General features: G+C 42.0%; 1 protein-coding gene across 1 annotated transcript; it reads left to right on the top strand.

Annotated features, from left to right (window-relative positions):
* The first annotated feature begins 4,630 nt into the window (after positions 1–4,630).
* On the top strand, positions 4,631–12,376 carry WFDC8 (WAP four-disulfide core domain 8). Its single transcript, XM_036103867.1, has 5 exons — positions 4,631–4,763; positions 7,608–7,748; positions 8,964–9,131; positions 11,138–11,278; positions 12,237–12,376. Exons 1-5 carry the CDS (start codon positions 4,631–4,633, stop codon positions 12,374–12,376), a joined length of 723 nt encoding a protein of 240 aa, XP_035959760.1.
* Positions 12,377–12,636: the final 260 nt, after the last annotated feature.

Raw genomic sequence — 12,636 nt, 5'->3', positions numbered from 1 at the left:
GGGTTCTGGGGAAAATTCTGACCACCCAGGCTCAGGAACTGAGGAACCCACTGGATTTGAAACATTGTCAAATGGACAGTTGGGAAACAGGAAAAAATCCCCGCCATCATTTTAAGTGACTTAGTTTCTTAGGGTCTCAGAAATTTAAGCAAATTACTTTAATCTCTTAAAATTTCTTGCAATTGTACCACTATGCATGCATTAGAATGACTAAAATAATACATTTACAATCCTAAATGCTAGCAAGTATGTGAGGCAAGTGGAACTCTCATATATTACTAGTAGAAATGCAAAATGGTACAGCCACTTTGGAAAACATTTTGGCGGCTTCTTATAAACATATACTTATCACAAACCAGCAATCCTACTCCCTGGTATTTACCCAAGAGAAATGACCATTTATGGTCATATAAAAACCTGTATGAAAATCTTTGTAGGAGGTTTACTCATAATCCCCCAAAACTGGAACCAACCCAAGTGTCCATAACTAGTGAATTACCAACTTATGGTAATTCATAAGATGAACCCTAAATCAGCAATAAGAAGGTCCAGACAACAGACAACAACATGAAGGAATCGCAAATGCGTTATGCAAACATGTTGTAAATGTTAATATTGTTAAAGCTGCTACATAACTTAACTTTTAAAAGTCAATCCGAGGTGAAATAAGTCAAACAGAGAAAGACAATTATCATATGGTTTCACTTATATGTGGAACATAAGGAATAGCATAGAGGACATTAGGAGAAGGAAGGGAAAAATGAAGGGAGGAAATCAGAGGGGGACACGAACTATGAGAGACTATGGACTCCAGGAAACAAACTGAGGGTTTTAGAGAGGAGGGGAGTAGGGGGATGGGTTAGCCTGGTGATGGGTATTAAGGACAGCACGTATTGCAACACAATCATCCGTTTAAAAAAATACATGGAAAGCATTTCTTTAAAAGTTGGACATTTTAAAACACTTCTCCATCTCCTTGAACTCATATTTCCATTCCTATTATCCCACAGACTCTTAATCTAATACAATATAATCTTATGTTCAAGAGTCTTTCAATCACGACCTTTTCATACTGCTATGCAATAAAAATGTGTACAGATTGAAATTTTAATTTTTCATTTACTGGGACCATAAGACTCTAGGAATAAAAGTTTTTCTTATGGATTGATTTTTCATTCCAGTTGTTACTTAAATAACATAATAATAATGGATATGTAAGTAAATACATTGAAATTATTGATTAACAAAATTTTATTGATAAACAAAATTCTATAGGTAATGTATCTCTCAGTGATAGTAAGTGCTGGGGAAAAAAAGGAGTTTTGTTATAGGTATGTCACTTGGTTCTTTGAACTTCTAGTACATTGCCCCAAATCACATAACACTCTATAAGAAAAAATATTTTCAATGATCTAAGTTAAATATTAATAAACAGCTTGATTAAACCCCCTTTCAATTTTTATAAAGGCATGGGATTGGAAATTGTATACTTGAAAAGAATTTGTTTCCTATTAATTAGGATACTGATCACAAATCACAAGTGGTTTTCTTAATTTCTGGAAAGTTTTCCAAATTTACCAAATGATCAATAATGTTATTAATTATACCCATTATTCTTTTATTTGGACACTTTATTTAATCTGATACACTCTGTAAATGTTGAAAAGTTTGAATACTATTAACTTTGATAGACCTGAGATAATATATATTTTATAAAATGCTTGTATCTTAGCACATGCTTTAAATACATTAAAAAAATTTTTGATGCCACAGAGTTAACTCACTGTATTTATGGAAAATGTTAAACGAATCAACTAATTGACAAAGTCAGTTCTCAATTAGCCAAATCAGACCACTTTCTCCTACAAAAAGAAGGACTTCGTTTTTCAACTGAAATGAATGTTTTAATACACATCCCTGCAGATATGTACCATCGCTCTTGCGATTTCTAACTCTAGAAGAGGGAGCTAAAGGCATAGCAATGTACTATGACTTTGGCACCTGAATGAAACAAGGTACTGACCCCTTAGTGTTTCCTACCCACCTATTTTTTGCTTTGTTCTTGGGGAAGCATCCTCAGGAAAATGCATTTTCAAATTGTTCCTTTGTTTGGAACTCAGTTTTTATCCTTTGGGCACATATAAGAGGTAAGAAATATGCTTCCATCCCTGCCTTTTTTGGAAGCAGCACAGGACTTTCTGAAAAACAGTTAGAAAAGGAAAAACACAGACCGCAAGCTCTTTTTCAGGAAGACCAACTTCAGGAAAAAGTAAATGTGGAATTTAAGAACCAGGATATCATGTCCGCAAGTCTGTTTGTGCCTGTGTACCCTCTGGAAAATCTTCCTGTGTCCTCTGGGGTATGGGTATGCCAGCATGCAGTATGGACAGGACTGACTGAGTTGATCTTCTCATTTTTCAAGTGGGTAGACTGAGATAAAAGTAGCCCAAATTGACATGGTGAATTAATGGTAGAACTTGGGCTTCAGTCAGTCTCTTCATTCCTGGCTCATTGTTCTTCCTACAGGACCTTTGCCTATGCCTCCCACGTCTGTCCAGGTCCCCAGGGCCACTGAGCAAGTCCCCCACCCCCTTTTGAATGTTCCTGGCAGGACCCATGTTTTGTAGTCTCTTACCCAAACAAATCCCCCTCCAGAATGAATTCGCTCTGTTTTAAAGTGACCAGGTTTAGGAAATAAAAATGTAAGATGACCAACTAAATTTGAATGTCAGATAAACACTGAATCATTTTTCCTATAACTATGGTCTTTATATTTTGTGGGATATACTTCTACTAAAAATTCTAACTGAATATCCTGTATTATATTTGGCAATCTGCATCTTTCCTTACACCCCCACCCCAGAAGCTCTGCTTCCTTCTAATTGACTACAGGCTAATCTGATCAACTAATACTCAAGACTTGGTTAATAGGTGTAAAACTTCAAACCAAAAGAGTGATTTGATATAAGAATTTAAGACACCATAGGGCCTTGGCTAATCTTTTTGGGGGACAGAAGTAATGATACACACAGTTTTTTACAGGAAATTCAAGAGCTAAAAAGGTAATAGGTACATTTTTTTGGCATTCAGTAGATTATTTGTCTGTTGACTAAAATATATTAAGCACTAATTATGCCAGTCACCATGCTTTCCACAATAGTTCCATTAATTCCCATGTCTATGAAGTAAGTGTGTTACTATTTCCTTTAAAGAAAATGGAGGTGTGGGATGCCTGGCTGGCTCTGTTGGAAGAGCATACAACTCTTGATCTTGTGCTTGTGAGTTCAAGCCCCACACTGGGTGTAGAGATTACTTAAAATTAAAATCTTGAAAGAAAGAAAGAAAGAGAGGGAAAAAAAAAGAAAGAGAAAGGAAGGAAGGAAGGAAGGAAAGGAAGAAAGACTGTGGCTCATTGAGGTTCAGTGGCTGAGCCAAGACTACGTAGCTGGTAAGTGGGGGATCTATGACGTGAACTCAGGTCCAACTCCAAGCACTGTTTTTGACCATTCCATGCCACTTCATGAATAATCTTAACCTGATCTCATCTAATCCTCACAGTGACAGCAAAGCTGCCAGGAAGGTTGTATGGTTTCCATTTTCCAGATGAGGAAACTGAGGCTCCAAGATACAGCTACAGTGAAAAGTTACAAAGCCAGTTTGAAGAATCAGTGTTACTGGGTTTGGGGCCATAATTGTCATTACTGAACAGTCTAGGCGCTGTTGTAAAATTTGGGGAGGATACAGGATTAGAATTCTGGAGACAAAAATGAATAAATTGCTACAAGTCTTTACTCTTAAGCAGCCACGTAGTATGGTTTCAGGAGATCTGGAAAAGACTGTACCCCTTTCCCACTGTCTGAAGTTCCACCAATAACATAGGTGCATTCCTGGGCATAACAATGTTCTCTGTCTCCCTTCCTTTCTGCCTCCATCCCTCTCTTGTTGTTTTCAAAATGCATTTAGTCTGAGAGAGGTAACATCGCAAGGCATTATCAGTTCTTCACATCACAAAATTAAAAAGTACAAAAGGACCAGGAAGAGACATGTGGAAATGGGGGTTGAATGAGTAGGAGAGGGTCATCCATTTATGGGGTGCTCTGGAAGTATCAGAAGCTAAGCTTGGATAACACCAGAAGGAATCTGGGGAATCCTTTTGTTAACTCAAGATCATCTGGGATTTTTTTTTTTTGCTTCTGAGGCTCTAAGACTCTGTGGGACCTGCCCAGGCCCTCCTGAAAATCTCATACCATCAGTTTCTTGTCATCAGTGGAGCAAGGAAAAGGTGTTCACCTGTGTCTGGGCTTGCCCTGGGAATGACAGTGGGCAAACCAGCCCTGCAACTGTTCCAGACAAATCCCTGTAATCATTCATATGTGACCTCTCATGTAGGAGCAAGACAATAGGTGAATGTCCTGGTGGGACAGTACTGTGGCAGAGTATGGGGCCACTGGGAGGGTCCTGGGCCTGGGTCTGAAGGTCCTATCCTACTCTCCACATGATCTCAGACAAACCCATTCACCACTGCACAATTTGGTTGGTTTCCTCATCTGTGAAGTGAAAGAAGTGGTGGGCTGTCTTCATGGTTTTCAGCACATGGTCTGTGTCTCTGTCTGGCTTGTACCTAAACCCCATGCCTCTTCTCATCCCACACAGGCACCTTCCTCTCCATAATTCCACCTTCTTCTGGAGAAATGTAGCACTCCTGCTGCTTCTCTCTCTCTCTATGGAGGAGAGCACTTCATCGCCAATCAAGAGAGTCAAACGTGGGTTCAGAGAAGCTGCAACTACCCCTGCTTAGGAGGATTTCCTGGGACTAAGGGTCAGACAGGAGGCAAGGACTCCTGTTTTATGAGATCACTTCCTCTGTGGCTTCAGAGAACTAGCCCTACTCACCCACCCTGGACCCTTCAAATCCTTCCCTCAACTGTTCCCTCCAAATTATTTCCCTAGCTTTACCTGACATGTGTCTTTTCCAAGTTTAATTTTTTTAAAGTGAATCAGTCACTAGGCAAGAGTCCGAGGGCAGAGGACAGTGAGGAGGTGGTTGCACAAGTGGAGGAGAGAGTTGGGGATGACGCTGGGGGCTGACCCGCAAGTGGTGGCCAAGAGGGGAAGCCATGGGGCTTGGAGAGAGATTGGGAGGTAGAACTGGCCCAAGTCCATGACTGATAGGATGCTAGGGTAAAGGAGAGGGAAGAGTGAATCTCAGGGTTCTCAAGACAGCCTGAGGGCCTGTTGATGCCAAATATAAAGATGGGAGCAGAGAGAAGGAGGTACTGCTGAGGAATAGGGAGAAGCTAATTCTAATTTATACATGTGGGCTTACAGTTCTCTTGAGGGGCCCAGACATATGTTCCCCAGGTGGTTGGATACGTGCCTTAGCTTGGAAGTGAGAATAGGTCTGGAGGGAGGCATGGGGACCACAGTTAGCATCATGCAAATTGATGCGGGAAGTGTGTGTCAGGTAATGACAGGAGAGAGCTGAGACCCAAACTCTGGGGACCATCCCCAGTAGCTGCAGAGGAACCCCCAGGGCTTGTGCATTTGGGGAGGGGACTGCACAGACAAGGTAAGTAGCTGAGGAGGGCTGACTGGGAGGGAGGAGGATTCTAACTGAGCGCTGAAGCTGACAGTAGGGCAAGGAGCTACAATGGCTAAACCAAAAACGGTTTACATGCCTCAGAAGCAGAAGGGAGGCAAGACTGACTAGAGTCTACACTAGCGAGGGGACATTTGTCTTTATAATTCCAAGATTTCTATGCCTTTTTACCTCTTTGGAGGTGTCCCTATTTGAATTGCTTTACTCTCTCTGTGCCCAAACCTAGAACAGTAGTTCCCCAGTAGCAGCCTACATCATGGTGCCCAACTGCCTGCTTCAGTGTCACCAGAGGTGCTTTTAAATGATGTACTATACCTTGGCTAATTGAATTTAAATTAAAAAAAGAGAGAGAGAAAAAAAATTAAGCCCCTAGGCTTCACTTTCTAGAGATTCTGATTCAGGCCGTGGTCTGTAGTTTCTAAAAGATGCACAGGTGTTTTCAATGTACACTACAGATTAGGAACCATAATTCTTCCTAGCCTCAGACATCCTTGGAGAGTGCATGAAGAGTGGTATGAAGGGTAAGAAATATAGCTGGAAAGTACTAAAAGTCTCAATGGTCAGTGTTCAGGGCTTCTGGAGTGAGTCATGGATTGGAGGTCCTAGACCCACCCCTCATTCACTGTATTTTCCCATCTGACTTCATTTTTTTTTTAACCTGGGAAATTAGGAGGGTGATACTAATGATCAATATGGTCTTTCCAATTCTAAACTTCTATAATTCCAAGATTCAGTAGTCTCCAAAAGGATCATGCCTCTCTGGTCAGAAGTCTGGTGTGGTGTGTCAGGTTTCTCTGCTCAGGTTCTCAGCAGGCTGAATCCAGGGCAGCCAAAGCTGCAGTTCCCATCTGGGACCCAGGGTTCTCATGGACACTCACTGGTGGTGGCAGAATCATTTCCTTATAGTTGTACCACTGAAGTTGTTTCCAGAGGCCACCTTCAATCCAGGACACTAAGTTCTCTTTGTCCTCAAAACTCCTAATAGCATGTTGGGTTCAAATCTCTCTTACCTCTTCTTTATTAGTCAAGGGGAAAACTCTTCTTTTTAAGGCCTCAACAACTTAGATCTGACCCAGTCGGATAATCTCTCTATTTTAAGGTCAATTAACTTGGGGCTCTAATTCCATCTATGAAATCCGTCATAGCCCACCTAAATTCATGTTGATTCAGTAACCAGAGGACAGGAATCTTGGGGATGCAACTTTAGAATTCTGCCTCCCACAAGCTCAGAAATTAGGAAGCTGTGTCTAGCCCTAAAAAGGGAGGAAGCAAACCCATATTTGCCAAGCTCTTCGCATGTGCCAGGCACTGTGATGAATGCATTACAGGCATCATCCCCCTTAATTCTTAGAAGCAGTTTGTAAGGTAGAGATTGTAATTCTCATTTTATAGATGGGAAATGTTGGACTCAGGAGGAATATTTTTCCCCCCAAGATTATTTAGCTAGTCGTGTTGGAGTCAGGCTCCCAAACCAGGTCTGTTTTACACTGCTCCACCCGATGCCCATTTCTGTTACCCTAAAGGGGGTAACTAAGAAGTTATATAGTGGAACTCAGGTTGGTCTTGATTTCACAAGGAGTCAGGGGATCCAAATCAGGCCTCATGACTCCTATACCCCTATTTCCATGATATTTCTACCACTCCTTACTAATTAATTTCCCCTATCAACTAAGACTCTGGAGGCAGAGGAATTGGGCATTAACATATTAAGTTTCAAGAGGAGAGAGGAGCTCCTGAACTTAAGGTAAGGCTCTTGGTCCCTATCTAATTCCCTGCTGTGGAATCTGAGATGCTCCCCTTCAGTTGACCTGAGCACAGATTCCAGATTCAGATCAATCTAAATGAGCTATGAGTGGTGAGAGGCAGACCCAGCCCCTAAATATAAACAGAGGGAGAACTGAGGATGGAAGATAGAAAAGAGGGCTGATAGAATGTCACTATTACCTTTGCAATGGGAGGAGAGCTGAAACTCTCAAGGGATGTGAATTTGGACATTGCTTTCTTGCAGAGAAACCAGGAGTGTGCCCCCGAGAGAGGGTCATCTGTGAGACTGAAGTTCCAGACTTCTGCACAACTGATTTGCAGTGCCTAAAACACATGAAGTGCTGCTCATTCGGGTGTGGGAAAAAGTGCATGGATCCATTCCAAGGTAGTAGCTTCCAGGCTGAGGGCACAGGTGCTTTTTGAGGTGTCTTACTTTCTGCTCCATCCAGAGCTGGTTGAATGATTCCCTTGGATGGTAGGGCAAAGAGGTCAGGATTCATGCTTTTCTCTTTCTCTAATCAGATTCCCAACCCTCAAGTACAAACAATGAGTCTAGGCATGGGGGATGTCAACTGGAAAATATTGATGATAGTCTTCTTTGATCCAATATTCAAACATTCACAAATAAGTAATACTTGTTGAGTGCTCACTAAGTGTCAAGAGACTATTGTTGGCATTATGGTAAATACAAACCTCAGTCAGCTTAGATGCTGGGCTTGGTTTTGGACTCTTTGGCCTTCAAAGAGGTTTTCTGGCGACTCAAAGTTTAGAGCATCTCACAATAGGAAATTCTGCATTATGTATATATACTTGCATGCATTCACTCAACAGATATCTATTGTTAATGCCCTTTAGCCAAAGACCATCAGGAACACACCTGTAGTTGAACAAGTTGGATTTATTACTTGTTGTAGTGAGGGAGAACGTTCACCATAGACAACCTGAGGGATCTCAGTAAGAAGCTGTTGGAAAGAATCTACTACAGGATTGAGGGTTTGATTGGGGAATTTGGGGGGGTGGATTTGCTCTACATTGGGTGTTGTCGGAAAGTGGGGCAATTTTATGATGCTCTCAGGGAATCTTATGTACAGAGAAGGCAGGCTAGGCTGAGGATAAAGTCATAATGGGTAGAGAAGCATAAAGTACTCATAGGTGTTTGGTATTTTGTGGGTTTCACAATACTGTTTTTTAGTCTCCTTTTATGATGGTCCTGAGGCAACCCTGTTTGATGTGGATGTCCTGTGGCTTGTTTCTATCTGAGAAGGAATGACATGGCTTAGCTGTGAGCATCAGATCAGCTTCCAGATATGAGAGGCTGCTGTTTTTCTTTCTTCGTGTTTCGTTCCTTCTATGTGCCAGGCGCTTTGTTAGGCACTTTGGATATAGTCGCTGAACAAATCTTGTGCTACCAAAGCTCAGGGCCTAAGAGAAGAAAGATCAGTTCCATATTTGTAGGAGAGCTAGGCTAGAACTTTCATTGACAGTGGCTCTCTCTATGACTTGTGTGGTCATACCAAGAACTGGGTAAAAGCTGAGAGCCTGACCCTTTCTCTTTTTTCCTACCCTTTATGTTCTTCCCTCTTTGCTTCCCCACCTTCAGAACCCTGCATGCTACCCTTTGACGAAGGACAGTGTAACATTAGTATCTTACGCTGGTATTTTGACTTTAAACATCAGTCCTGCCAACCCTTTATCTATGGAGGCTGCAATGGGAATGCCAACAACTTCATCAGCATCGCAAACTGCAAAATGGCTTGCTCATCAGCTGGTAAGACTTATATCCCTGGCAATCAGAGGGACTAGACTAACCCAGAAATAGTATACCAGCACAGTTATATGCTCAGGCTTTGAGGCTAAACTGTCTTGGTTCAAGTCAACTCTGTCATCCACTGAATGGGTGGTCTTGGGTCAGTTGCCTGCTTCCCTGAACTTCAGTATTCTTGTCTATAAAAGGGGGATAATAATAGTATTTACCTAATGGAGTTGTTGTGCCAGAAAAATGACATAGTGCACATATCTATTGAGTAGTACCTGGGGACTCACCAAAGTATGAAGCATAAACAGGTCAGGTTCTGGAATCCCAGAACCTGTATGGGTAGAGCATGGAGTAAGTGAAGAATAGGATTAGGTGAAGGTGAGGGCTGTGGATTGATTCCTACTATAATGACAAGCATCAATGATACTGGGAGACAGTGTCTTACAGAAGTAGGTGTCAGATAACCCAGATAAAAATTCTCCTTTCCCCATTTACTGCAAATTACTTCACCTAGTTTCAGTTCCCTCCCCTGTAATACTGGAATAACAGCAAAGACCTCACTGAGTTTTTGGTGGATTATATGTGATCAGGACACAAGGGTTTGACATGGGGACTGTTCAGTAGTGTGGGCTTGCTAAATGGTAGCATTCCAGGTGGTGACCATTGATGTTCAAATGCAGCACTATGTGACTTACAAGGCAGCACTGGAACTTTGATCTCAGAGTCTGGGAAGCAGGCTGAATAGTGTACCGTCACCTCCATAATACAGACAAGAAGACAGAGTCATAAAGGTAAAGTTAGTTGCCCACAAATTCACAGTGGGTCAGGGGTAGATCTGGAACTTTAAGTCTGTAAGTCCAGTGAGCCTGAATAGCAAAGGCAGTCTTTTATTTTTTTAAAGATTTTATTTATTTATTTGACAGAGAGAGACACAGCGAGAGAGGGAACACAAGCAGGGGGAGTGGGAGAGGGAGAAGCACGCTTCCCGCCAAGCAGGGAGCCCGATGCGGGGCTCGATCCCAGGACCCTGGGATCATGACCTGAGCCGAAGGCAGACGCCCAACAACTGAGCCACCCAGGTGCCCCTAGCAAAGGCAGTCTTGTGGTCTGGCCCTTTGTGGGAGGCTTTATGGAATCATGGCACTAAGCATTAGACCTTGGCTCACTCTCAGAAGCAGCAGAAAGAAGAAGCCAGGGAAATGAGCTTGGGTGGGATTGGGGGAAATTCATGTTTGGGGCTAAGAAAAGACCTAACCATAGCTCTGAGAGTCAAACACACCACACTCTGACAGAGTCTGACTTGACGAAGAAGGAGAGGGAGGAGAAGAAGGAGAAAGAGAAGCAGAAGGAGAAGAATAAGAGAAGAAAAGAAATATTTCCTGCCCTCATAGAATTTGCAATCAGATAATGACAACAGGAAACATGCACAAAATCCTAAAGAATTGATTTCAAAACCATCTATGTCCTAGTAACCCACATAGTTGTAGCTCCAGTCTGAATTTGACTCCCAAACTCCAACTGCATTCTCTACTCCTTCATCTCGATCTCACAAACACCTCACACTTCACTTGTCTAAAGCAGAAGCCCTCATCTTTGCTCTCCCACCTCAAACCTGCTCTGTCCATAGTTCTTCCCATCTTGATTGAAATAAACTTCTAAATCACCCTTGATGAATCAACATCGACATTCTCAATCCACATCCATTGAGCTAGGAAATCATTTTAGATCTATCTTAAAAATAGATCCAGAATCTGACCACTTGCTACCACATCTTCAGCTGCCACCCCAATCCGGGGAGCCGTCTTCTCACCTGGAGCTTCAAAGAACAAGCCCAACTCTCTTTCTCTTACATCGCATGAGATGCTGAGGCATTCCATTCCTCCACAGCCTACCAGAGGTAGTCACGGTAGAGTGAACCAAGTCACAGAAAGAGATACTAGTTTTAAAGGGGGGGGAGATATTTGAAGAGTGTGAGATGGGGTAGGGTTTGAGGGAACTCACATCTACTCTTGTTTTAGTCAAGAATGGACAGTGCCCACTCTTCCCTTTCAAGGACCGTATGGTGTGTCCAGCTTCGTGTAAGAGTGACTTCGATTGCCCCAAAACTGACAAATGTTGTGAATCCATGTGTGGCTTTGTTTGTGCCAAGGCTTGGACAGGTGAGGACTGAGGATATACCTCCCAAAGTCTCCAGGGCATATGCTAAGCATGCCATGTTGTCCCATGGAATGGGATGCCCATTTGGTTGACCTTAGATATCTCTCGGGAATTTTTCCTTCTTTAATGCCCAATCACTGCTCTCGTGTTGTCCTCTTGATTTCAGGAAACTATTGTACTAGTCTTCAAAGCCAACCATGCATACTATCACTCCCTATTTTTCTCCATGAGAACTTATTTAATTCTGAGTCTCATTCTTCACTGCCCTACAGGTGACAATATCCATTTATTCATACAAAAGAATGATAACCATTAGGTACATTCCTAATAAACCCTTATGTCTACACAGAACTTCACAATATGTAGAGCATATTCATATCCTGTAAGGTATGCTGGGGAAAAGATGGGTAGCAAAATGCTGGTGGGCAGAAGTGATCTCAGTAGACTCTGAGGCTAGTGCTCATTTCCTCATGTAGTGCTGAGATAGTATGGTCTTGTCCCAGGGATTTAGTGTTTTGAGGTACAGTATAGTATGGGGGAAGGAACCCAAAGCCTTTCAGCTGACTTCAACTCTTCTACTTGTTTTCTGTATGGCCATAGACAACTCACTTGCCCCTACATGATCTTCAATTTCTACAACTTATAAAACAAGGAAGTTCTGGGTGCTCTCAATAGTTCTTCTACCTCTGGTACTCTGGGATTAGATAACCCAAATCCCTAAGTTCTGCGGGGGCCAGCGGGAATCCTATCAGATTGTCTATGTCAGAGATGGCAAGCCTTTTTGATACTCCCCAAATTATTAACCACTGAAAGTTGATACTCTGCCTTCTGCACTCTCTTGTTACTCTGGGGGGAAGGGTAAGAGGCTTAATCAGAAGAAAACCCTGTTTAGGGTTCCCCAAGTTCCCCAAACTATGATCAAGTATTTCAAGGTCAAATGTCTTATTTTATCCCATAAAGTCAAATCAGGTTTCTGCCCACGCAAGCCCATGGTGTGTTCCAAGATTGATAGACCCAAGTGCCTGAAGGATCATGACTGCCCAGTGTCACAGAAGTGCTGTTCACATTGTGGACTGAAGTGCCTGGAACCTCAAAAATGAATAGTAAGTGGAAAATATTATCATCGATGTAATTACTTATGAGTAGCGTAATAAAAAGCTATCATTTTTATCTTCTATCGAACTATCTTCCCAAATTGTCTTATGAAGTATAACAATATACAACAAAATTTTATATATAATCATATCTTCTGAAAATGATGAGAAATTTGACTCTTCCTTATTCCGATTTCGTGACTTACTTTGTTTCCTTGTCTTTTTATATCATGTAGAGCCTCTGAAACAATGTTGAAAATAAAGAC

Source organism: Halichoerus grypus, chromosome 10 (genome assembly GCF_964656455.1).
Source record: "Halichoerus grypus chromosome 10, mHalGry1.hap1.1, whole genome shotgun sequence".
NCBI classification, from domain to species: Eukaryota; Metazoa; Chordata; class Mammalia; order Carnivora; family Phocidae; genus Halichoerus; species Halichoerus grypus.
Note: the sequence above shows the minus strand (reverse complement) of the source record. Positions and strands in the feature narration are given on the sequence as shown.

Coding starts and splice junctions, on each gene's coding strand:
- WFDC8 (XM_036103867.1), top strand. CDS start 4,631: ATGCCTCTTCTCATCCCACACAGGCACCTTCCTCTCCATAATTCCACC. Junction 7,749..8,963: donor GTGCATGGATCCATTCCAAG/GTAGTAGCTTCC, acceptor CCCCACCTTCAG/AACCCTGCATGCTACCCTTT. Junction 11,279..12,236: donor TTGTGCCAAGGCTTGGACAG/GTGAGGACTGAG, acceptor TATCCCATAAAG/TCAAATCAGGTTTCTGCCCA.